At 39.9% G+C, this 26,067-nt stretch overlaps 1 protein-coding gene across 4 annotated transcripts in view; it reads right to left on the reverse strand.

Annotated features, from left to right (window-relative positions):
• Positions 1 to 1,701: 1,701 nt before the first annotated feature.
• The window catches only part of ifrd2 (interferon-related developmental regulator 2), a 36,529-nt gene continuing 12,163 nt past the window's right edge, over positions 1,702 to 26,067 (reverse strand). For 3 of the 4 annotated variants that reach the window (XM_067998506.1, XM_067998505.1, XM_067998504.1), the window contains 11 exons: positions 20,727 to 20,834; positions 17,622 to 17,706; positions 17,402 to 17,526; positions 16,121 to 16,278; positions 14,326 to 14,376; positions 11,844 to 12,022; positions 10,852 to 10,960; positions 8,921 to 9,055; positions 6,051 to 6,179; positions 5,150 to 5,245; positions 1,702 to 4,111 (listed from right to left, as the gene is read on the reverse strand). In XM_067998506.1, coding sequence (XP_067854607.1) covers positions 4,031 to 4,111; positions 5,150 to 5,245; positions 6,051 to 6,179; positions 8,921 to 9,055; positions 10,852 to 10,960; positions 11,844 to 12,022; positions 14,326 to 14,376; positions 16,121 to 16,278; positions 17,402 to 17,526; positions 17,622 to 17,706; positions 20,727 to 20,834 — 1,256 coding nt within the window. In that variant the 3' untranslated portion in view covers positions 1,702 to 4,030. Of the gene's footprint in view, positions 4,112 to 5,149; positions 5,246 to 6,050; positions 6,180 to 8,920; positions 9,056 to 10,851; positions 10,961 to 11,843; positions 12,023 to 14,325; positions 14,377 to 16,120; positions 16,279 to 17,401; positions 17,527 to 17,621; positions 17,707 to 20,715; positions 20,835 to 26,067 lie in introns of those variants that run through there. The other variant, XM_067998507.1, reaches the window with a different exon arrangement.

Here is a 26,067-nt window from a genome sequence, read left to right on the forward strand (position 1 = left end):
GATCCAAAGATAACAAGGGTTAAAAATAGCCCCTTAGTTTATATTGAAAGCACTTCAGATAACAGTGCAGCTGTGAATAGAGGGGGGGGGGGGGGGGGGGGGGCGCAGTAGAACAGCTGCCACAGTCCTGCCAAGCTGCTCATTTTCACCAAGTCGCTGAACAGAGAAGTACTGGATGACCGTCAATAATGGTAATCCAATGGAAGAGTTCAGAATTGTGGGGAAATCATAAATAGCAAGTGCAAACAGTTATCATTTAAAACCTCAACATCAAAAGGGAAGTGGATATATACTTAAAAAGGAAAATTTTGCAGGGCTACATGGAACGAGCAGGGAAATGGGGCTAATTGGATAACTCTTTCAAAGAGCCGGCACAAGCACGATTATAGAATTATACAGCACGAATGGCCTCCTTTCGTGCTGTATGATTCTATAATCGGATTACTGGGTATTAGCTGACTGCATGATGAAGGTTCTTTGCTTTTCAGGTACATTTTTCTAATTGACTTTTTGCCAACAATTACACAATTTTGAAATTATTTTGCTGGTTTTCACTCATTAATGAACCAACTCAACAACTCACGAGATTTTCCCAAATAAATTTGGTTCCAGCCGCGCATGGAATCAGTGTTTTGGTTTGGTCCTCTCCTATTCATCAAGTGAACTTTTGAAGTGAATTATATTTGGTTCATTTTTTTTCAAAACCATGGGGAGTCTGCTTATAATATATAAAAAGTCTTACATAGGACATGCACTTCCTGTATCTATTAACCTTGCATATCATGCCATGCTTTTATGTCAATGTCACTTTGCTGATCAAAGTAAAACAGCAGTAAATCAGAACTGAAAAGGGAGAGAATTTACAAATCCCACTGCTCCCCAATTCCAGAGCCACCCCATTACTCCCAGACCTTGGGACATCCCTCCATAATGCTCTCATATCCTAGGAACTACTCCAACGTACCCACCCCTCCCCCCCGACCGTAAGCCTTTACTCCCCACTAAACCTTGAGACCCCATCCCACTACTGACAGATTCTGGGCCCACTTCCCAGTGTTCTGATTCCAGGGCACTCCCAATGCTGATAAATCAGTCTCCTTGATACCATACTTGGCACAACACCCCTATTTTTATAAAACCTCCAACACCATGAGCAGGGCACACAAGGTTACTGCTAGGACTTTGAGTAGCACAATGAGGAAAGAGGTTTCCGACAGGAAAAGTGGAACAGAACAAAACCTAGAGCCAGCTTTGGAGGTCAGCAACTTGCATTGAGCCATATTAGTATTCTGAGGTTGGGAACCAAAAAGGAAAGGGAGTTGGGCAGTTAAAAGAAATAAACATTTAGATGAGAAAATTGCTTCTCTTTTAAATCTTCTACACCATTCAATTCCTTGACAGAGTGAGGCTGACAACCTATGCCCAAGGGGGGCGTTCCAGAGCATTTTGGGTAGATTCGTCCCAATTGTTTCCTCTCCTTGGAAGTGAGGAAAGAACCAAGCCTCTCCCTCTAATCAGAAAGAGAGAGATTAGCTCTTCTCTAGAAACTGGACACTATAATTCCCCCTTATAGGCACTATATCATGCACTGCATTAATCCAATTCTCATAGTTCATGAATTCAACTCCGCTGATCACTTCATGTTTCTTTCCCTCCCTCTCACCCCCACATCCCAGCAGTAAGGTACAAGAAACACCATAATTACTTTTGCAATATTTAATAAGCTCTTTCAGATACAGCATACATAATGCAAAGGCACATACACAAAAATCCTTCCTTATTCTTTTGAGTTTGAGAGACTTGAAAAATATTTAGTTGCTAAAAACCGTTTGCATAAAAGCATGTGTGACTTGTCTGAAGCAGCAGGAGGCAGACCCTTCAAAGATGGTGGAAACCAAGCACCCCAGATCCAATCTACCAAGGTGGGTAAGGGGAGGGCACCAAGGTACTCCAAATACAATCTACCAGAGTGGGGAGACAAGTAAGATGTATTTGTAAAAATGTTTCCACCCTCTTCCACTGACGTGTGTTGCCAAACCAGGCATAAGAATGAGGTTTACATGTACTACACCCAAACAAACCCCCTACAGATATAATGAAGATATAAAGGGCTTGAAAAATGCAAACTCCGCTTTACATGCCAATATATGACTTTTCCCGGTCCCAATGTTGTTTGATTTGACAGCAATAAGCTCCATAATTGGCTGCCAATGTGTGAAAATGGAACCATTTCTTTTCATGAACCATTGGTTTATGGTAATAAAAAGCAATAGTTTCATTACATCCCTAAGAGGTACAGAGGAGATTTTTTTTAATGTGCACTTTCAATTTGGCAATGGGAGAAAAGAGGGTAATGGGATGTAGAACGTATTCTGGCCCAACTGGTCCATATGCTCCACATGAGTATGGCAATTCTGCTTCCTGAGCAAAGGTACCCAATTAGTGCCAAAATTATAGTTATAGTTGAGAACTGTAATGAAAATGGCACTAGTGCCATCTTCATTGGGGTAAGATGGTTTTCCCCGTCAAAACATTTGTAATTAGGCTGTCAGAGAGTAAAAATATGGGGTTAATAGACAAAAGCATAAGCAAGCAGACTAACTGGTTGCATACATGAATATGTCACAGAATTGGAGGCACCGGTTCAAAATCCTAGGCATTGTTAATTTCAGCATTGGTCTAGCATGACTCTCCTCTCCGTTCGCTCACCCCCACACTGCCCAAAGGAAGTGTGCCACTGTTAGCTGGCTTCTTAGGCGCAGCACCGAACAGAGGTAAAGCACCTGACTGACCAGGGAAAGAGGAGAATCAATCTCAGTCTGCACTCAGACAACCCTCACTGGCTAGAGAGCAACATTGGCAAAACCCATGGAATCCTCCCAGCCCAAGGCTGGGGCAGAACCCCTAGGAAAAACAAAATTAATAGAGAACCATCATATTAAAGCACCCATTGGTTTACCCTTTGGCTAGAAGTATAGAGAAGTGTTGGGCATTTAAGAAAAAAAAAGATTTTTCAATACTTCTTTCATACAATATTTCAGCTTCAAGTCTATTGTAAATGTATGCCCTGAATAAATACTTTGAAGACTGAAGTGTCACAGAGCTAGGGAGGAAATAATGTATTGCAAATACATAACTAAATGAAACACAAATCTGAGATGTATGCATGGAGCCATGACAAGTCCCTCAAATGCCAAAACCATGTACTTTCAAGTGACTCACATTCAAGTGTAAACGGCCTCTACTGTAGCGTGTAATTTAAATTATGGACAGTGGCCCTGGGAATCACAATGCCAAAAATAGTTTACACTGTCTCATCCATTTTACATTGCCTGAAAACTTGAAAGTCTGGAGTTGAGGTTAAACTTGCAGGTCAGTTATACTGGCTAGGAGTGTAACCAGAAGGAAATCATTTCCCATTCCAAAATCAAAATCCTAGATATCAATGTCTGGTTACCACATACACAGAAGTGGGTCTGTACATTCAGCCTTCTCCAAACCTAGCTTCAGTCCCAGCTCTCACTATTACTATCTATTCATATTTAAAAAGAACCTCGTTGGTACAAAATGTAGGTAGAAAATTACAAAAGACTACCCACTTATTTTTGTGCTTTTCTCTTTTTTCTTTGCAAAATAAAATTAATTTGAAATACTTAATCAATTTCCCCAATATATTTTGAATGAAATGACTAAATTTACAAGTTCACTACACAAGGAGAAAGGTCAAATGGAGACAATCAAGTTAATTTAGTTATTCTGATGGCTGCATCAGCCCATATTAGCACATTTTTTGTGAATCAATCCTACAGATTATATACTAACTTTTTATACAATTTAAAATGCTGATTTGTGAAATGACAATTAAATAAAAAGCAAACACAGCAAAGGGAACTGTGTTGCATGCAGTATTAAAAGGCCCCATGATTGCTTACACAATTCAGAAAACCCTGTTGAGTGTATTTTATATCACAGTGACCAGGAACATTAAAATTTACAGGAAGAGGTCTGACATGATGTTTGTTTTGGTTTTTCAAAGTACATCAGCTCTTTTATCCCGGACTTTGTTTCTTGCCTTGGTCCTTGCTTTGAATGCAGCAGAGTTGTACAGATGCTGTTTCAGGAAAGAGGAAAATCAACAGATTACTCTTACTTTTCAACATCATGAGGGGTATATATATCTATCTAGGTAGGAATGACCTAAATGGCAGGTTCTTGCTAGCAGCCCCTTATTATGCTCATCAGAAGGTGGCAACAGGTGGAGGTAAAGTACATCCCGCGAGATACTTCATTAGCAAGTATGCCACAAAACTAATGCACCATCCAAGGGTCAATTTCATGCAGAAGTGGCAAATGCCTAAGTCAGTCAGTCTACACATCCTCTTGGTCAACACATTGTATGGGGTGGAACTGAACAGAACAGAATTCTTCCAGAATGGATTTTTAAAAAAATTATATGAATGGTGGATATACAAGTACAGTCAGTCCCTGTTACTGGGGCTGTAACAAAGGTCCAGCAAAGCAGTAACTGGCATCAAACTTCATTGGGACAAGAATTTACTGTAACAGATTCAATAAGGTTTGGAGTAGCCAAATTCAATACAACAAGGCTTTAAAATACAAAAGACAAAATGAAACCATAAACTAATAATTCAACAAAAATAGACTATATCCCAATTATAAATCCAGTGCATTGGATGCAATGTGCCAGAGTGGTAGTAACTTGAGATGCAGCTCTCAAATTGTTGAACAATGACTTCATAGGAGGCACCTCCCCACAAAGAGATAGAGAGGAGGAAGAGCAGTAAGAAAGTCACTTTAGGGTTCTCTCATGCAATTTCTAGTCAATTACAGAACGTTTTCAAATTTGAATCAAAGTTCAAGTCTCGAGAGAACTCGTCAACTATTTACTGCCCAGAACTCCTGGTATGGCGAGTTCCAGATCATAGTGGATCTATTCCCTAAGCGAGAGCAAAGGAAAGGAAATGTGACTTTCATGCTCATCCCCTACCAGTTTTGCAAATGGTGGGGGGAGAAAAGGGGGAGAAAGAGAATAAGAAAAAAGCAAATACTTAAACATCATGAGCATTTGAAATAGGATACATAAGTGGCATATGTTATATTTAAATATGTAGAGATCAAAATTACTTACTTTTTCAAATCTTGAAATTTTATTGGCCCTGATAGCAGCAGCATCTAGCATTAGAGGAGGACCCAGTTCAAAGATATCCCGCAGCAATTCATTATGCTACAGAAACAGTAATAGTTACCAAAGCTGAACGTTGAGTCGAGATCAGAATGATTTTGTGACAAGCTGTTTTAAATTAACAATTGGTACATTTTCATTACACGGCATGTACAAAGTGCATTTGGTAAGATGAGAGTCAGTGCAATTTTGCATATTGGTACAGTAGTTTTACAAGCTCCAGGATCATCTCTAAGAACACCCTCTTTGGAGCAATCCTCTGATCTTACTAGTCAAACAGTTTCAAGATGGAAAAGCTTTGCTTTTGTTACTTTTTTTTTTAAAAAGGAGGAAGGGGGAAGAAAAAAAGGCGACAAGACAGAGATCATGTGCTTTCACACCATGAAGGAGAAACCTCCTGCTCCCCACAAGAGACTATGACTGCTGCATTTGCATCTTAGCAGCCAGTTCGAGGGCACCAGCGTCAGAGGTCTGGGAGGAGATTTCTTGCACACACTATCAGGTGTCAACTAAAAAAGGAGCAAAAAATTGGTAGGGCCCCACAATGGCTGAGTGGTGTATTCGTGAGCCAAACAGACTAGGAAGATCCTGGGCTTGACGCCAGTCTGTGCCAACTCAAGCAACAGAGGGGTCAAAACAGCGGGCCTGAGAATGTAGAGGCTTTTAGGATTGTTGGAGGAAGGAGGGGAGAAAAAGGTTAGCCAGTATTCCTGCTCATAATTCCTTACTGGAAATGTCACATGTACGCATGTCACAATACATTTCCCGATAGCTACTGGTGATAATGAGTTGTTTCAACCAAGTCAGCTTTACTTAATTTGTTCTGGATTTGCCTTTTTGTTTTTACCTGCAGATGATGCCTGACACCAGATCCAAGAATCTCCTTGAAGGCATCATAGGTTCTTCTTCTGACCCAGCTATCTATGTAAAGGCACTCAATCCCAAACTTGATTGTTTCCTCTAGACACTCTCCATCCTACAACATATAGAAACTGGTCATTTGTAAATTACTTCTGATTCCATATTAAAGCACAATCAATACAGGACCTGGATCAGTTTTATATATACATATTGCTTAGTCTCATCCTTCTACAAATGGTTTGCAATAATTTCCTCCTTAGAACAGTCATTACTGAAACAGTTTCTAAAATTAAAATACTACTTGTGTTAAATTGTTTTTCTGGCAGATCACCAGCTAAGAAACAACCTTCTCTCAGTACCTATTATTGCATGTTTAAGATCAATCATTATCATCCTATTAAGTAAATTGCATTGCTTCTACAGTGCAAACAAGTTCAATACACCTGCTGAAAATAGAAATACTCTTCAATTATTCAGTAGTGTGTTACATTAATTCTGACCTCTGATGAAGTTCAGAAACCAGTCAAACTTTGCTCAATGTAGTATGTAATCAAAATAATTTTATTGAATTACAACATTGTAAATTCACTTCCAGCCATCTATTATCCAATTTGGGTGAGGAATAATGTCACTCAGTAACATTTGTGTTATTAGTCCTAAAGAACATCTCACCAGCAATGGCAAGTTCCAAGTTTTTCAGTCATCTACATAGCTCAGTCAGGAGTTTTTCCAATCGAGAGAGAGTCACTGATCAACCCAATAAATATTTTATATTCAATAAATAAATCTCTAATCAGTTAGCTTTGCATATTACAAATCATCACACTATGAAAGAAATTAGCCTGTTCTCAAGGAGTCAATTTGAGTAATTGTATTAAAAAAGCCTCACAACTGATTAAACAGGCACTGAAGTTTATGGGTACTGAATAGTCTTTTTTAAAGGGTGAATTTTTATGCTCATAAAAGGCGAGGGATCTTGGCACTAGAAAATGTAACACTCTCCTATTCAGAGCTCTGTGTTATCACATCAGGTTAGATCTGGAATAAATATCTATTCTGCTCAACAATTAATTAATTATTTTTTATTCGTTCATGGGATGTGGGCGTCGCTGGCGAGGCCGGCATTTATTGCCCATCCCTAATTTCCCTTGAGAAGGTGGTGGTGAGCCGCTGCAGTCCGTGTGGTGAAGGTTCTCCCACAGTGCTGTTAGGGAGTTCCAGGATTTTGACCCAGCAACGATGAAGGAACGGCGATATATTTCCAAGTCGGGATGGTGTGTGACTTGGAGAGGAATGTGCAGGTGGTGTTGTTCCCATGTACCTGCTGCCCTTGTCCTTCTAGGTGGTAGAGGTCGCGGGTTTGGGAGGTGCTGTTGAAGAAGCCTTGGCGAGTTGCTGCAATGCATCCTGTGGATGGTACACACTGCAGCCACAGTGCGCCGGTGGTGAAGGGAGTGAATGTTTAGGGTGGTGGATGGGGTGCCAATCAAGCGGGCTGCTTTGTCCTGGATGGTGTCGAGCTTCTTGAGTGTTGTTGGAGCTGCACTCATCCAGGCAAGTGGAGAATATTCCATCACACTCCTGACTTGTGCCTTGTAGGTGGTGGAAAGGCTTTGGGGAGTCAGGAGGTGAGTCACTCGCCGCAGAATGCCCTGCCTCTGACCTGCTCTTGTTGCCACAGTATTTATAGGGCTGGTCCAGTTAAGTTTCTGGTCAATGGTGACCCCCAGGATGTTGATGGTGGGGGATTCGGCGATGGTAATGCCATTGAATGTCAAGGGGAGCTGGTTAGACACACTCTTGTTGGAGATGGTCATTACAGCATAGCTGAAGTTATTGTGCTTGTGAAAAAGTCAAATCAGTTTCGCACTAAAGAAATTCACACAACCAAGTTCAAACAGGCCACTGCAGGACACCCAAGTGCTATTTATTTTGTTCCAATTGTCTTCTGTCCTCTCCTGAACATACTGACTCCTACAAGATGTGGTTCCATAAGCACTGGCATCAACTTGACACCCTACCAATCAGTGTCAGCGGGCTATTTAGTCACAGAAGGCATCATACCAGAGCCTGATCTTGTCTTTATCGGACACATTGATGTACACACACTTTCAAACAGTACCTACTGGATAGCAATGCTGGATGGTTTTTCCCTTTCCTAGTGCAGAGTTGCTATCATATCCAGAACTGATATTTTCCAATTTACACAATGCCCATTATAACTAGAGAAATCGGAGCAGTAATTTAAAAAAAACACATACTTCTTGGTACTTCCCGGGTGAAGGAAAGCAAATGAGTGAGTGGGGTAGGAGACTGGGACCCTGAGGCGGAGAATAATGGACTGCAACCTTCATAACACATATGCAAGAAGTATGCCGATGGCTACCTGTGTTGTTTGACAATCTTTGTCTGTATCAGACTATACTGCTTAAATTGTCATTGATTAATAGCCAGACGTTGCATATTATTTATAGCACTTGGGTGGCTTAGTGACCGTTTACCCAAATACACCCATCTTTTAGTAATAATTTTTAGGATGACTAATGGAAGTATTTTTTCTTCAAATAAGCATTTTACTGTACAAGATTATACAAAACTAATTTTCCCTCAAATAGCACTGTGCTAACATTTCAACTCTGTGCCTCTAACTCATCCATAGGAAGACATTAACATTTTAGGACAACACAAAGTTTAGGCATGAGTATTTTGATGTTAACATATCTAAGTTTCTACAAGTTTTCCATTAATTATATGGTGTAATGTTTTGCTCTCATTCTTGATGGTTATAAAACATAAAACCTATCTTGTTGGTTATAAAACATAAAACCTATCAAATGTAACTGGAACAAAACCTACCTCGATGGAACGCATGACATCTCGGAAAATGGAGCGTTGCTTTCGCCGATCAGTTTTTGCCCTGTATTTATTACTGTCAGTTGCCAAAGCCTTCAGCTTTTCACAAAGTTGATCAGTGCCCTCATACAAAAACTCCTTCAAAATGAAACAGCAAGACAGACACGATCAGATAACAGAAATTAATATACAAGAGAAAATTAATTGCCAATTCCCTCAGGGTAAAGTGAAAACACTTTTTAATCTTGTAACAGAATTTAACACTCCTTGGATCAGGCATCACCAGATTCAATAACAGAGTTCTCACAGATTAACCCAACCAGAGAGGAACATTCCTACCATGCATCAATCTGATGTATTGAGGCTACACAGTGGACTACCTATCTAGTTGCCAGTTTACACAACAGGTGCTACAATAACTGTTCAGTTCATTTTCTTCAATTAGCTTTAAATAGGGATTATGATGACAAGTGTACATGGAACATTGATGCTCCCCACACCATGTGAGCTGCCTCTCATCTCTCTGCAGAAGTCACTGGTTGCCATACTGAAAGACTACAAGCAGTGGACAGCACAACAATTTCAAGGGCCAGTGCAATCCCGGCTATTTTCATTAGAAGGACAGGGAGCTTAGCTTTGTGGCTACATTCATTGAAGAAATCAGAAACAGATTACCAGACTTCACCAACTGTTATGCAGAAAGAAACTAATCTTGCTAGTTGAACAACCCAAACAAGATAGATTTAAAACATTTAGTCAAAGTGGATGCTGGATCATTGCAACGTTATCACACCAGCTGATACATCTTGTTGGATGAACAACAAAAAATATTTTATAAAGCACACCCAACAAAATCAAAAAGGCATAGATCATTGTAACAAACCTTATCAACCATACAGGCCAGGCACTTTCATTCGTGAGATATATAGTCAGCCTTATTTTTCTTCCACTTCCCTCCAATCTTCTCTTCAGACTCCTCCTTTGCTAAATTCATGGTAGGATATAGTTCCAGTTCAACAGAAAGCGGTGGCCCTTTGGTATCTCAACTAAGTGGCCATTCTTCATGCATGAGCTTGAACAAGCACCATCAGGAAGCAGTTCAACTTTGAGGGCCATCATAGCCCAGCCTAATCTTGTTCTTACCTGATGTCCAAACCAGTACTATTCCAGCGTAGAGTGTGATGGATAGCAATTAGGAGCAGAAACCCTGGCTGATTATCTCTGTCCCTAGCTGTGCACATCAACTTTACTGTTGTCTTTGATGTCATTTTATAATACAGATCAGGGAGTGAACCTGGGATCTTCCAGTCAGCACCAGAAAACACAGGACATTTATGTGTTCCCAAGGCATCAAATGAGAACTACCATAAAATCCAGTCCATAACTGACACTTTGCTGCAGAATGTTATGACATTCAAACCTAGTAGTGCAATCTAGGTCCATGAATGCGAAGAATGCTGAACTCTCAGTTAGCAAATATCCGTTGAGAGAGCAAACCCTCATTTGATCCATGAACCCAACTACAGGAGTTACAAGAGAACCTGATTTTAACACAAAGCCCCTTGTTCTGTCAACGCAATAAACATCTGCAGGACAGAAACAGGGCATCTGGTTAATGCGCCAGCATCATCAATCATGAGGCTATTTGCTTGTGTGATTGCTTACATAATAAAATTAAATCAGTGACAAAGGAAACAGGTCAGTAATTTTTTTGCTTAAAATTAAGGACAGGAAAGAAAATAAACCAAAAGTAGCAGATAGTTACTCAACTAAAAACTCAATCACAAACACTGCACTTCAGCTCCCACAAGAGGCAGGTTTGCCAATCTAAGGTACGCCAGGGGGAGAAGGGTGAGGAAGATGACGCTTTAAGAAAATGTAGCAAATTATTGCTTCACTTCTTTGCACGAAAGTAAACACAAAGGGCTCCTTACTTGATCAGTCTTGCGTGCCAACTCAAACAGAAGTGCTATTGCTTCCCCGGCTGCTATTCGCAAGGTCACATTGTCACTACACAGCAGGCCAGGTAATTTGGGCAGGTGACTGGAAAATATAACAAACAGTTGATTAGCGCAAAAATATTTGTCAAATCATGATGTAAATACATTACATTTAAAATAACCTTTCAATTTAATTAAAGCTGATTTTCTTTGTGCAGAATAAGCCAGTTGGAGCTACAATGAACTATGCCATAGAGTACCAGGTCACAAGTTCACATTCACTATTTCCTACAGGGTGAAATTCTGATTTCAGCTGTCTCATCAGTCGGAGGTAGCCAGCCGAGGTCACGCATCTTCCCACAGGGGGAAAAAAGGCCCAGTCACAATTAGCACCCCTCACATACTTTCTAATGGCTAGCTGTACTGCAGCATTGGTAGAGGCCTGGGAGTGGGCTCCCACCTTCATCTAAAAACACAATGACCAGTTCACTGCCTGCAGCATCAGCTGATTGGATCTCTTTAGAATGTCAGGTATGCAGGAGGCTGCAATAAAGCAATCCAAATTCTGATCTCTATCAAGGGGCAGAGATCTTAATTAGCTTTGGTTCATTAGCTAAAAATGGGAGGGGGAGGGAAGTTTGATTTACATTGAAATTACTTCCTAGAGTAATAAAATATGAATAATATTTTTTTTTAAAAATGAAAGGGTGACTTATTCTCTCACTGAACAGGAAGTTAGGGGTTGCACTAAGACTATTGACTCATCTGACAACTTTCTTCAAGCAACCTCAAGAGTACCTCCTAAAGCCACAGAATGCCATTTCTCTTTTATGCACAGTTCTGATAGCCTTTACAGTTGTACTACTGATCAATATGTCTTGGCTTTGCTATAAACCGGTACTAAAATAAAACATTAAGTAGTAACTAAAGGCATCTGTATAGCAGACCTGTAGCAGTGGTCATTTCTAACTGACATTCACACTTACTTTTCCAAGAACTTCTGAATTTTGGAGGGTGGACAGATAGTAACCAGTAAGGACCAGGACTGCAGAGCATTGCAGTGTAGGACCTGAGTCTGAGAATTGTGGGAGGGCACTGATCCATCCCCCTTTATATATGAAGCACTAAAGACACTCTCCAAACAGGTCAGGCAAGATGCAAGGTCCTGAAATAGGTATATATAGGAATAACAGTTAGAAGCAAACAATAAATTTGATGAAATGCATTTACAGCATAAGTCCATTTCTAATATGAAGGCACAAGCTAGATACCATGAAAAGGAACTCTGGTGGAAGGAAGATTACTTTCAATCTTTCAGTACAAAGGCTTCATCTTCTCTCCCCAACCCAGTTTAGTTAATATAACTGGCTGTTCAACACTTTTCTTTGTTTGGATCAACTCCTACAGCCTTACAGAAACGCAACATTTAAGGTCTGACAGTAGCAAAGACCAGCTGATGTCAATGACAATTCCTGAGCAGTCAAACAGCTGAATTTCAGTATCAGCTGTCTACCGTGAAGGTATTAAAATCTATAAATAGAACACTCAATGATTAGCTGCAGTTTTGAAAAATCTGCATTACACGGACCAGATTTATCACTTGCCTCTACTGGTTATCATGAGCAACTTATCCAACTCACTAAACCAGCTATGTACTGATTAATTTCAGCTACGATGCACTGACTCATCTCAATGATGAAACTTGGATCTTAACTATGTCCTAAAATTCGAATATGTAGGAATAGATAGAAGCAAACATCTTTCACATGGTGGGTTGACAGGAACTAGATGTCTCATGTTGTGTACAGTAACTCCTATTGCCCTTAGACATATGTAACTGGGGCACTAAGGCATGTCAAACTAATAAGGGCTGCTGTGGGATACATACTCAGCAAATCCAACAAAAATATTATATGTAGCATTCAACCAGCCGGACTATCACATACAGTTTATGAAACTAGAAGTCATTTATTTATTGGATTAGATTATATAAAAGTAATATGACTAATACAGAAAATCACATTCAAATGGTTCATTCCCAGTAAAATCAGCCATCATGTCACTGGTAGTAAAGTGCTTTCATAACTACTTTAAACCATTCCTGCAAACTACATTTATTATTAAAATAGAAGAGTATAATGTTGCTGCAATATTCACACATAGATGACTCAGTACATTTTCCTTACAGTCTTATTAAAGCATGAGAGGGGCTTGCAAAAACAGAAAGATGAAAAAAGATGGGGTGAAAAATAAAGCTCACCTGTTGATGGCTGTGGGAGACGAAGTGGGCTCACCTTTGGGACATAGCGCCTTTGTGGGAAGTTTGATGTTGATCTGTTTTTTTTTTCCCCATCAGGACTAGCAGACTCTTAATTTCAGATCTGTGGTACTCGCAGTTTGTCACTTATCCCCTCCCTTTCTCCCTCTCCCACTTCTTGCCTTTCCTTTAATATGGACCATCTTAATGCATCTTCACCCTCCACTATTTGCACATTATTTTATCTACGTTATATCTCCCCATCACTTCACTCTTGATTTTTTTTATAACATCTAAGTTTTCTGTGACAGTTTACAGCTTGTTTGAGTTCTGATGAACAGTACACACCTGAAACACCAGTTTTCCCTTTTTATTTTAACTCGTGTAATTGGCATATCTGTTGATTCTCTCCTCTATACAAATGGGAAATAGTTTTAAATTTTGTGGTGCAACATACATTAGTGAGCTATACCAAAGTAGATTCATAGCTGTTGACCGTTTACATGCAAAGACTACAACTGAATGACAGACATAAGAAAATATAGACATAAGAAAATATGGACAATAGTGCCATTCAGCTCATCAAGTCAATTCCTTTAATAAAACAGAAAATGCTAGAAATACACAGCATCTGTAATGAGGTCAACATTTTGGATGTATAACCTGCATCAGAAAGGTTAACTTGTCTTCTCTCTTTATGGACGCTGACTGACTGACACTCCAGTATTTGTGCTTTTATTTCAGATTTCCAGCATTTGCAATTTTCTTCCTTGTTTATTACTTAAATCAATTCCTTATATAGACCATATACAATTTGCCCCATCATGAGTTCTACCCAATTTAGACTCCAGAAGAATCTAGGCAACTAACGCGCTGTAAAATTTCTCCCTGATCCCCATAATTCTAGGATATCAAATCTAACATTACAATCTATATTATTTAACCCTGATCAAGTCCATTCAACAGATGACATTTCCATGGTTGGATAGGGTATTTGAACTGGCCCTACAGTGGTCCAGGGCCCACATATACATGAATACGTTTAATTGTTTTTAGGACCAGCAATGAGCCCCAAAAATAAGCAGCACCTGAGTGCACTGTACATAAATGAATTGTTAAATAAAACTGATGGCAAGTTACATCAAGTGCCACAGAAACAAGTATCCACTCACTTACAAAAACATGAAGTTATCCAACGAAATAAGACTTACCTCCGCTTCATTAGCAGCTATGTAACAGCACATTCCTAGAGCGGTGGCACACTAAACAGAAGCAACAACAGAAATTAAGATATATCCAAATGTATTACCCAACTGAAAGATTGAACGTTTAGTCCATAAATCTTATAGCTTTTCTCAAAATTAGCAAAACTATACATTAGGTTAGTTACTCGGAAACCCTTATATAGCAAACTATAGGAACTATGCAAAATATGCACCACATACAGGGCTATGTGGACAAAATTACACCTTTAACAATGAAGGTATTTTAGTGGTTTTACTGCTACATTTGATTTTCCAAAATCAGCTCAACGCAGCTGTAAACCACTAATGGACTAAATTCACCAATTTAGCCAATTAACAGGGTGAATCAGATGGATCGTTGTCATTTTTAATATTTTAAAGGTCCTATATCATAAATATTATAATTCAGAACAAGCCAAGTTATATATTGCCATGAGACAAAGCGCTATTTCCAGCCAGTCCAAAATAACACTCTTACTGGAATGATGGTTAAATCATTGAAACAATCAAGTTTTATCTTCTCTCCTTTACATAAATGTGGCGCCAGTAAGTGCTGCTGTTGTTCTGGTATCAGTAAACTCTCAGCACCAAGGGGCATAAGAGTGTCCATGATCCCAGCTGGTATTATCTTATCATTCTAGTGCAATGGTTCTCTAGCATTGAATGAAGTAATTTGGTCCATGATGCCATGTAGTACTAATGTTTTATCAGCACAGATGGCGCTGATATTTGCTCTAAAAAACCTGACGAAGTCTCAGGCTCATTGTTATTATAAATAATGTACGTGCAACCAATCTTTAATCGACGTGGCTCATGAATTTGACGCAGATTTGGGAAGTCACGGTATCATGTTTGGAAACAAAATTTTGTAAATCAATCATGAGCATCAGATATTGTGCTACTGCATTTTGCACATTTAAAGGTTTTGGTCGATGCTGGTGCAGATATGGTGACCCAATATGGGGGTACTTACTTTGATTTTGATGCACAGGACGTATTGCTTAGGTTAGTGTAAAAGGGTATACTGTAAGACCACAGGCCAGTCTGTGAGCTAAATGTAAAATTCAACTTATGCTTTGTGCTATGATCCTTTGTTTTGTCTGCTTTATTTGCTCTATACATGGCTGCTGACGAGCATGGGATTGGTCACTGATTATACCACATGATCAGAAGTGCCTAGCTTTTCATTCTTTTGTATGCCTGTGACAAAAAAAAGATTATAGTATTTTCTGGAATTTTGTCGATTGGCTAACACCATAGACTCTTGGGAACCCTAAAAAACAAAATCCTGGCAAGTCAAATTAAACAGAACGTTTGGTTCCATCTGTCTAATCTGCTATAGAGAGGCTGATGACTTTGTCCTCAACTTTGGCAGTGAGGGGCAAAGGACCGTTGGCTAAACAAACTGGTGTAATGACAGGTCCTAGACTTTTACGGGAACATGGGAGTAGAAGACCAGGTGCAGCACTGCCTACATATAACATATCAAATACCTTTCTTGTGCATGCCCAGCATGTGGGTGCCCTAGAACTCTTTAAGCTAGGTTATAATCCTACAGTATGAAGCACTCCCATTTCCTGAAGGTACTTTATTACCTCTGATTTAATAAAATAAATATTAAATTGAATATATGATAAGAAACTTAGGAACATTTTTGCAGAATTCACTGTCTAAGTGTTTGGTCCTCATTAGGGCTTAAGGGCTATATATTGAAGCCTTGTACATATATCATTTGGTCATTTGGGAAAAAAACAGTACTTACACTATGCCTGGCAGCCAAGCTAGTTGATTTGTCAGTAAAGATATTAATTAGAACAGACTTCAGGATTTTGAAAACATCTTCGCCTTCTTTGCACGATCCCAGCTGAATGCACAATAAGGCTGTGACAGTAGCTGCAATGGCTTGTTCTTCACCCTTCCCTTTAGAAAGGAAAGTAAATACAAAGCTAAAGTTGTTTTAGATTTTAATCATCCATTTTCTCTTGGACATTCTGTAACCATTTACACCTCCTCTGGACTCATCTTTTGTTCCTAGGTTAGTCCCATTGTCGGTTCCTTTTGTCTTACACCATCATCCCATTTGTCATTTAATTACTAAATCAAAAGCAAAATACTGCGGATGCTGGAAATCTGAAATAAACAGAAAATGCTGGAAAAGCTCAGCAAGTGAGGCAGCATCTGTGGAGAAAGAAACAGAGTTAACGTTTCAGGTTGAAGACCTTTTGTCAGACCTGGAAGATGTTAGAATTACATTTTTTTTTAAGGAAGGGAAAAGTGGGGTGGGGGGGGGAGGAAAGACAAAAGGGAAGGTCTGTGGTAGGTTAAAGGGCAAGAGTGATTAAATGACAAAAAGGATGATGGTGCAAGGCAGGGAGGGTGGTAACGGGACAAATTATGAAACAAAACATCAGTCTAGAGGAGCTGTAAATGGCAACAGCAAAACCATAACCAGCAGCAACAGTATAAAAAAAATTGGGAGCAGTGGTTATGGTCTGAAGTTATTGAAATCAATGTTGAAACAAAGGAGACAAATAGCTGGAGTTATGTGACATGTTTTTTTTTGCATTAATCCTTTTTGAGACGAAAGATCTTCAACCTGAAACGTTAACTGTTTCTTTCTCCACAGATGCTGCCTCACTTGTTGAGCTTTTCCAGCATTTTTTGTTTTTATATCATTTATTCACTCCTGCAGTCCACCCTATCACAGATCTTTCCCAGCCCCCCTTTACCCTGGCTCTGTACTTGCTTAAAAGCTGTTCATCACCAGCAGCTTCCCAGTTCTGATGAAAGGTCATCGACCTAAAATGTTACCTCTATTTCTGCCTGATCCGCTGAGTGTTTCCAGTGTTTTCTGTTTTTATTTCAAGTCTAAATGTAGTTCATCTTAGCAGAATTTGAACTCTTCTGGTGAGATTGAAGCTTCAGATTATAACGGAAGGCTTGTAATAATCAGGGTCAGTTCTGCAAGCTAACGATCTACCAGCCACCTCTTCAGGCTGGACATCTTTTGCCGCGATATTTCAGTTTACCAAAATGCACATACCTTTCTTTAAGCAGCGTTCCAGGCAGTCACTGAGGGTGACTCTCCTTTCCACCAAAAAGTCAGACAGGATTTTGGAAGAAAATGCTAACTTGAGGCTTTCGAGGGCATTTAGTCTGGTTTTAGCACTGAAAACAGAAAAAGGATTAATGCAAAAAAAACCATGACAAATAACTCCAGCTACTATGCAAACCCAAATGCAAATCCCTCAAGCCTGCCTCACCGTTTGTCCATTGTATTATCAATACATTCCTTCAACTTATCTTCAGCTTCCTCTTGGGCCATTTGTTCATCAACTGTTTCATTTCCTAAAAAAAATAAAAGGCAAGCATGGGTCTATGCCACTTTTCCCCTGCCTGCTTGGATGTTAGGGAGATTGGAGGCTGAGAGAAAAAGTGACACAGAAACAAATAAAATCTTCCAAAATACAAAGTGCATATTACAGAAACTGCTGTTGAAAGTTGAATATCTTCATCTAGATGATGCTATGGAGAATATTGGCTTCTCAAGCGCAGTGCAGCACCCACTAGCACAAATCTGCATGTTAACCAGAGTAGATAGAATGTGGAACTCATTATCAGTCGTGGAGGAGAATAGCACAGGTGTATTCAAGGGGAAATTAGATAAACACATGAGGGAGAAAGGAATAGGTTATGCTGTTAGGGTAAGATGAAGAGGGGTGGGAGGAGGCTCACATGAAGTATAAACACCAGAATAGACCTGTTGGGCCAAATGGCCTGTGCTGTACATTCTATGTAATTCTATTCATGACGCTGTGTTCCCCGATATAGTTAGTGCCATAAGTGGACATCAGGCACTTCCCAAAAGGGATGGAAGAATTAAATAATTAGTCATGCCAGCCTGCTCATGGGCTTTCAGCATGAAGTAGGCAGGGATATGGCTCAACTGCAAATCTCGCTCAAAGCCAATATTGATATAGACAGGAGGTGCACAAGAATGGTCCAAAGTGATTATTTCTGTCCCCACAAATTGTCTCAGGCAGTCCAAGATCACACTCCACATGGGAAAACGCAGGCACAAAGCCAGTCCATTGCAGCAGATTAACAGCACTGCTCACTTTACCTTTTCCTGGCTCCCCTAGCCAAACCATTCCAGTACAGTTATGATATTATAAACAATGTGGAAAATTACCCAGCTAAGTCCTAATCAGAAAAAACAGGATAAATCTAACCTGGTCAATCATCACTCCACCAGCCACCTCCCAATCATTGGTAAAGTGATGGAAAGAGTTACAAACAGTGGCATCAAGAAGTCTTACTCAACAATAATCTGCTCATCGACATTCAGTTTGGGTTCCACCAAAACCACAGTTCCAGACCTCGTTGTCAGGCGTGAATACATGAGCTGAATGTCAAAAAAAAGGTTCAAGTAGATGCCCTTGATGTCAATTCCATTGTGTATGGCATCAAGGAGTCCAAGCAAAAGTGAAGTTAATTGAGGTCAAAGGGAAAACCCTCCAGTGGCTAGGGTTGTACAAAGAAAAGTGTTTGTGGTTGTCAGAGGCCAGCATCAGAGCCCCAGGACATCACTGCGGAAGTTCCTCAGGGCGGCCCAACCACCTTCAGCTGCTTCATCAATGACCTTTCTTCTTGTCACCACTCACCTGGATGAGTGCAGCTTCAAGAACACACAAGCTCAACGCCATCTAGGACAGAGCAGAGTGTTTGATCCTTGCCCCTGCCACAGGACCCAATATCCATCCCCCCTGTCACCAGTGCACTTTGGCTGCAGTGTACAAGATCCACACACTGTACTGCAGCAACTCACCAAACTTATTTTGACTGCATCTCCTTCGCCTGAAACATCCTCTACCACTGAGACGGACAAGAGCAGCAATGTCATGGGAACATAACCTCCAAGTTCCCCTCCAGTAATGCACCACCCATTATCACCATTCCCTTACTATTGCTTGCTCAATATCCTAGAATTCCATGCCTAATACCATTGAGTGCACCATCACAAGACAACCTTCTCAGGGCAACTAGGGATGGACAATGAATGCAGCTTTGCCAACATTGGCCACATCCAGAGAACAAAAAAAAAAGCTTTCTTGCATCACAGCAGCTTTTTAATCAAACATTTTGTTTGCATCCTGTAGTATTATAGTATGCCAATATTATACATAATGACAGTACATGCAGTAAACTGTGGACAACTTGACATGGGTTTACAGGTTGACTTCTGCATGGCCCAGGTCACTTCCAAGTGTGGTTTTCGTTTTATTTCATGGTTTTCTTGGAGCACAGTTCAGTTTTCATATTGTACATCTTTCTTCTTCCTAAAGCTCCTGCCATTGCCCCTCTTTTCGGGGGAAGGCATAGGGTGTGGATGGAGGGACTGGGATGAGAACATCTAAGAAAAATAACATTTAGACTCTGCTTTCTGTTCTGCTGTTATTTTTTTTAATCAATCTCTGAAGGGAAAGGAGGAAGAATTATTTTTCACTGTATTTAGTACCCAAACATCATTTGTTACAGAAAATACATTTTAATCCATGAAGGATCCAGGTATTTAAGATTATTAAATGCATGATCATGCAAATAGATTGTGTCAGATAGAACTAAAGGCAACCCATACAAACTGAGAAAGCAGGGGGTAAAGATGGATGTCCAGAAGTTTTCTTACTGTCAGAGGGTAGTTGAACAGTCTACTGGAAATAGTAGTGAAGACTGATTTTTTAATTCCTTCAAAAGGTGTTAGATGGACTTCTGGAAAAGGTGGTGATCACAACATTTGGAAAGCAAAAGTAAATTATTTCTGGATAGCAATTAGTGATTAGGATACCTTCTGAGGTGTGCCTGATTAGCTAGGAGGATGGGAGAGGAATTTTGATAGATGACTCCTGAATTAGTTACAAATCTCTTTTTCTTGCCTCTCAGGAGGGGGAGGGGGGAATGGGTGGTTGGTGCACACGGATGAACGATGGGCGCAAGCATGGCCTTTTCTTGTCCTGGATATATAATAATAAACATTATTCAGCCAATCATGCCCACTTCTTCTAAAAGGTCATGTAGATTAACCACCATTGCTGACTCCCTAATTTATCTAATCTCCTGAGACACAAGTAACTACAGTTAACACTTCTAAAGGGGAAGGCGGGAAGACAACGATGCTCTACCTCATCCCCAATGGTAATTAAGTGAAAAATCCAAAATATCAATCTGCATTCGATTTTGGAAAGTCCCAAGTATCATGATTGTGCACAGTCACTCTCCCAAACCTGAAGGGCTCAGAATTTGCTTCAGAAGTAATTTATGCACCAGGTCTTGAGGCTTCAAACACTATAGGCAATGCACCTCATTAGTACCTTCCTCAGGAACACTGGTTGTCTCGCTGGCACTGCTGTAATGGCTGAACACTTCACTCAGATCATCGTCACTGGCCAGAGTCTCCCCTTTGGCTCCATTCCATCCTCCTGCAGACAAAATATCGTAAAGTGAACACTGTTCTCCGCAATAAGGTAGGAGTGCTGTAGCATGTCTAACTAGAACTTATATCTGTGTGTGGGACCATTCTGTGCTCGCAGTGGTTGATGTATTTGTTCATTGTATGTGAAAAGCTTTGGGACATTTGAGACTTACACATAAAATGCTATATAAATGCAATTGTAAACAATTTTACAACACCAAGTTATAGTCCAACAATTTTTATTGGACTATAACTTGGTGTTGTAAAATTGTTTACAATTGTCAACCCCAGTCCATCACCGGCATCTCCACATCATATAAATGCAAGTTTTTCTTCTTTTAATACATGTAACACAACGCTAGAAGACAAAAGTAAATTATTTCTAGATAGCATTTAGTGATTAGGGCACTTTCTGGGGTTTGTCTGATTACTTATGAGGGTGAGAGGGGAACTTTTGCCAAATGACTCAATTGGCCAGTTATCTTTATTTGCCTCTCTCAGGACATTCACTTTTCTAAACTTGCCTCTGGGACTCGACAATTCATTGCCTATACAGGTTCTAAAGTACAAAAGTTGAATCAAAAGCCAAACTACTGCCTCACCTCAATCACATCCCTTGTCAATAGTAGCCTTAAACTATCATGGCAGCAGCAAGCCACTTTACAGCTCAGGAGCACTAAAATACAAAGCAACCCAACCACCATAGAGCTTTCTTTCCAGTCATTTCCTCAGCCCTGCATTAGATCCGTTGCGATGTGAAGCAATCCAGTCCCATTGTCTATCTCCCAGTCAATATGAATAGGGTGCATTTTATTGCTTTCAAGAATTAATGTTTTGTTGTTAAATGTTCTGGCAACCATTTGGGGTAATTTACACGAGTTCAAAAATAAATAAAAATAACCAAAAGATATAATGAATCAATACAATATTTCTATACAAATAGAATTAATAATTGCTGCTTTTAATAATTTTATTGAATTGTTATTGTATTTAATTTTTTAAAAAACACTGAGCCAGCAGGGAGGTGATAAAAAGCCCTCATTCGGTCTGGTTCACATATTCAGCAATGCTGAAACAGTCAGTTTGCGCTGTACACTCAAATAGGGCCTTTCTCTACAAAGTGCCACACACAGCATTGATCTCTTCTAGATGCATTTTTAGTACTACAAAAATTCAAACACTTTGTGATATTTAATAAATAGGATTATTTTATGATCTCTTTCCACCCAGTGCATTTTTTAAAAAAAACTGTACACTATGAAATGTCTCCATTCTTTCACCAGGGCATACATCACCTTGTCCTGAGTGCATGACCAGCTCCAAAGCCTTTGTCAATACCATTCTAAACCCTGATAGGCAACACTCGTGCAGTATAGCAACAAATGTCTCTCCTCACTATACAGAAGGCACCTGGCTTGTGCCACTTCATGACAAAAACAGGCGAGACTGGGGTTTAAGACATTCTTCAATGACGTGGCACCATGCATTTGGCATACCACTACAACCCCTGGCTTCTCATTCCCTTTGCCAAAAGAAATCTCTAGGATTAATAAGCAGCTGCGGAACAGTGAACTGGCACAATCGCCTTTCACAACTGGGGGCTGGCATCAAATATAGCCCAGAATACAGAAAAAGAACTAAAATGAGCAGCAGGATGATGATAGGAAGGAGCAAACTGCTCTGTGAATAATGACAAATCATACCCAATAAAATTGATATTTACTGCGCTGTTTCATATTTTCCTGGCTCTGATCTTAGCCACCTGTTTTAACACCTTAACTGCAAACTAGAGCTGACTGTATACCATTGAATGTTCTTGTAGTTACCAGCAACAAAGACAGGTCAGCCAATGCTATTTCCAAAGATAAGCACTTATTTGCAGGTGTATTAATTGCTCAAATGACTGAAAATATCATGTTTTAATCAAGAGATATTGAAATAGGGTGGCTATATTACTGACCACTGAAAAATCCAGCTCCTTTCAACAGCCAATCAGCACAATCTGAGATAACTGCTGATTGCACAGAAGACATTTACTAGAATGGTGCCAGGGATGAGGGACTTTAGTTACGTGGAGAGACTGGAGAATTCTAAAGTTATTCTCCTTAGAACAGAGAAGGTTAAGGGGAGATTTGATAGAGGTGTTCAAAATCATGAATGGTTTTGACGGAGTAAATAAGGAGAAATTATTTCCAGTGGCAGAAGAGTCAGTAACCAGAGGACACATATTTAAAGTGATCGGCAAAAGAGGCAGAGACGACATCAGGAAACGTTTTTTTTTTATAAACACAGCGAGTTGTAATGATCTGGAACGTACTGCCTGAAAGGGTGGTGGGAGCAGATTCAATAGTAACTTTCAAAAGGGAATTGGATTTTAAAAAAATTATAGGGCTATGGGGAAAGAGTTGGGGGATGGGACTAATTGGATAGCTCTTTCAAAGAGCTGGCACAGGCATGATGGGCCGAATGGCCTCCTCCTGCGCTATACCTGCTATGCAATGATTTGTTCATGTCTCCTTGCTAAATATTAGAGTTGGAAACTTGATAAAGGTATAGAAGGCAGCTGGAAACATTCACGTAATGACAGAAACGATGACCTTCAAAAATTGTCACAGGTAGCTGTAACCGCATGAAAAAAAAATGGCTTGGCTTGAAATTCAGGAAGTGGGGCTGTTAATGATAAAAAATATCAAATAATCTACCAAAGTGACAGAGCCTCAAGATATCCTTTTAAAAATTCAAAGATGTAAATGCTCAACTTCATGTTGAAAAAAATGTGCAAGTTCACTGATCAACTCGCATACTCACATTTTCACTTATCCATTGCTAAACAGGTTAGTTTTTTTCTGGTGGATTAAAGCTAATCAACTCCCGAAAAGGGGCTGAAAATAAGGCCCATTCTTCCTGGCATTCAAAGAGTCTGTTTTCTTGCTTATTTCTTCCCCTCATCAAAAATAAATTGGGACAGGAGAGAGATTTCTTTCTCTGGTCCAGCATATGTTCTTTGGACACTGTTGGACAGGGGTGTGAAGCTCCTTCAAAATAGTATGTGTGGGGAACACATTACAAAAATATTATATGTGCATGCGTCAGAGCTTGAGACACACTGGGCACTCTGACTTTGCACAAAGTGAAAATGTTGTTAACTCAATCTTTATAAACTTTCCCAAGCATTTCCAGGTCTTGTAACACTGACTGATAGAAAAAAATCCACTGTATTCCAGAACGGCACTGGTTGAACTAAACATTTTAAAAATCAACACAAACAATCTTGGACTAAGTCAGTAGAAGATCATTCTGTCCAGGTTAAAGACCAACAACACAGGCTCCCTATGCAAGGCAGCTTTTTGAGGGAAAACAAGTATATGCAGATAGTGAAAAGAGCAAAAAAAAAATAACCTAACAATTCAAAACATTTTCACTGAACAGCGCTCAATCTCTAGTACTTTTATCTCTAGCACATCAAGTACCCTTTCTTATATAATCTCTAGTACACGAAGCATCTTGCAGGCTAGATAAAGGTGGAGGTTTATTATGTTGTTTGTGTGTATTTGTTCTACAGCAGAGATTTGAGGATAAGTTATTTTAATCATCTAACATACCTTCAATTTCTTACTGCAGCATACAGAAATAAATTGCCACCTGATCAGGAAAAGCTACAATTTGGATTTGACACTGTATATCCAATCAGCAGCATTTCAGGTCCTGACCGTTCACCAAGATGATTATTTTCATGAAAATGCTTAATTCTTTTTTTCTAGCTCCTTTTTCTGAATTTAAGACATTATCTCCTTGCTAAGATATAGCGCCTGTCACCCACTGGGCCCTGCCCAAGTGGTCATTCTTCATGAGTGAACCCTGACAATGACAATTGATATATAGCCTCTTTAATGTAGTAAAATGTTTCAATGAGCTTCACAGAGGTGAAAACAGATGCCCAGCAATTGCAGAATAAGGGGAGGTAAGCAAAGACATGATTAGATGTGTGTCTTGAGGATTTTGAAGGTAGGGAAAGAGATGGCAAGGCGGAGGGGTTTAGAGCAAGCATTCCAGAGTGTGATCAAGACCGCCAAAAGCTCTGCCACTGAAACTGGAATGATGAGGGGATGAAGGGAAAGGGTGGAAACACAAGGGAGGCCATAGTCAGAATTGTGGAGGGTGCATGGTGACATCTAGGGCTAGAGGAGGTTGGAGAGGTAGAGAGGAGCAAGCCCATGAAGGGATTTAAAAAAGAAGAGAATTTTTAATTCAGTGCTTTGGGAGATAGGAAGCCAATGGAGTTTAACGAGGACAGAAAAATGGTAGGAGTAGGACGTGAGTAACCGGATTTTGGATGAGCTGGAGCTCATGCAGATGGAATTCAGGAGGCTGATAAGGAAAATGTTGGAATAAGTCAAGCTAGAAGGTAATGAAGGAATGGATGAGGTTTTCAGGTGATGGGGTAAAATAAGGGCAGAGGCAAGAGGTGTAAACAAGTAGCCATGGTAATGGATAGGACATGGGGTTTGAAGCTGAACTGAAGGTCAAACATGATAAAGGTCGCTCACCACAAGGTTCAGCTTGAGAGAGCAGCCAGAGAAAAAGAAGGAATTAATGGCTAGGGTGCAGAGTTTTTGGCGGGAGCCAGACAGAATAGCTTCAGTCGTGTCGACATTGTGTTGGAGGAAACTCGATGATCAACGACAAGCAGTTGGAGAGCACGGTAATAGTCAGGTAGTCAAGGACGAGGGGGAATAGATGCAGCTGGATGGTGCCAGAATACATATACATGCCTACTGACATCATCACTGATTCATTCTGCCATCATTAGCATGATCAGATCAGAAGGCAAGAATTTCTGAATTTGGAAAGGAAGAGGAAAAAATAGAATACTCGTCACGCTTATCAGCTTTTGCGCTCACATTTATAGAGCTGCATCGGCACAGAGCCCTGCAAGCAAGTTTCTAACTCTTCTCATCTGAGCAAGCTGCAGGAAGGCTCCAAAGGGAAATAAAGAAACTTACTAAATACCAAGATCAAAGTTTTAAAAAAAGTGGCAAAGAAAAAATGAATTGGCAAAACAAGTACAGGATCGGCAATAGTTCAGAGTCCTGAAAATTGTGCATTACAGCCATAAATGACTAAGCATGGAACAAGAGTCCATAGGTTTGAGGAACAGTGCTTACTTAGCTTTTACATCAAGGTCAAGGTCAAAAAGGTCATTTCGGTTTAGTTCAACTGAACTTGGGAGCCACCTCAGG

The sequence above is a fragment of the Heptranchias perlo genome, chromosome 17, assembly GCF_035084215.1.
Source record: "Heptranchias perlo isolate sHepPer1 chromosome 17, sHepPer1.hap1, whole genome shotgun sequence".
Classification (NCBI taxonomy): Eukaryota; Metazoa; Chordata; class Chondrichthyes; order Hexanchiformes; family Hexanchidae; genus Heptranchias; species Heptranchias perlo.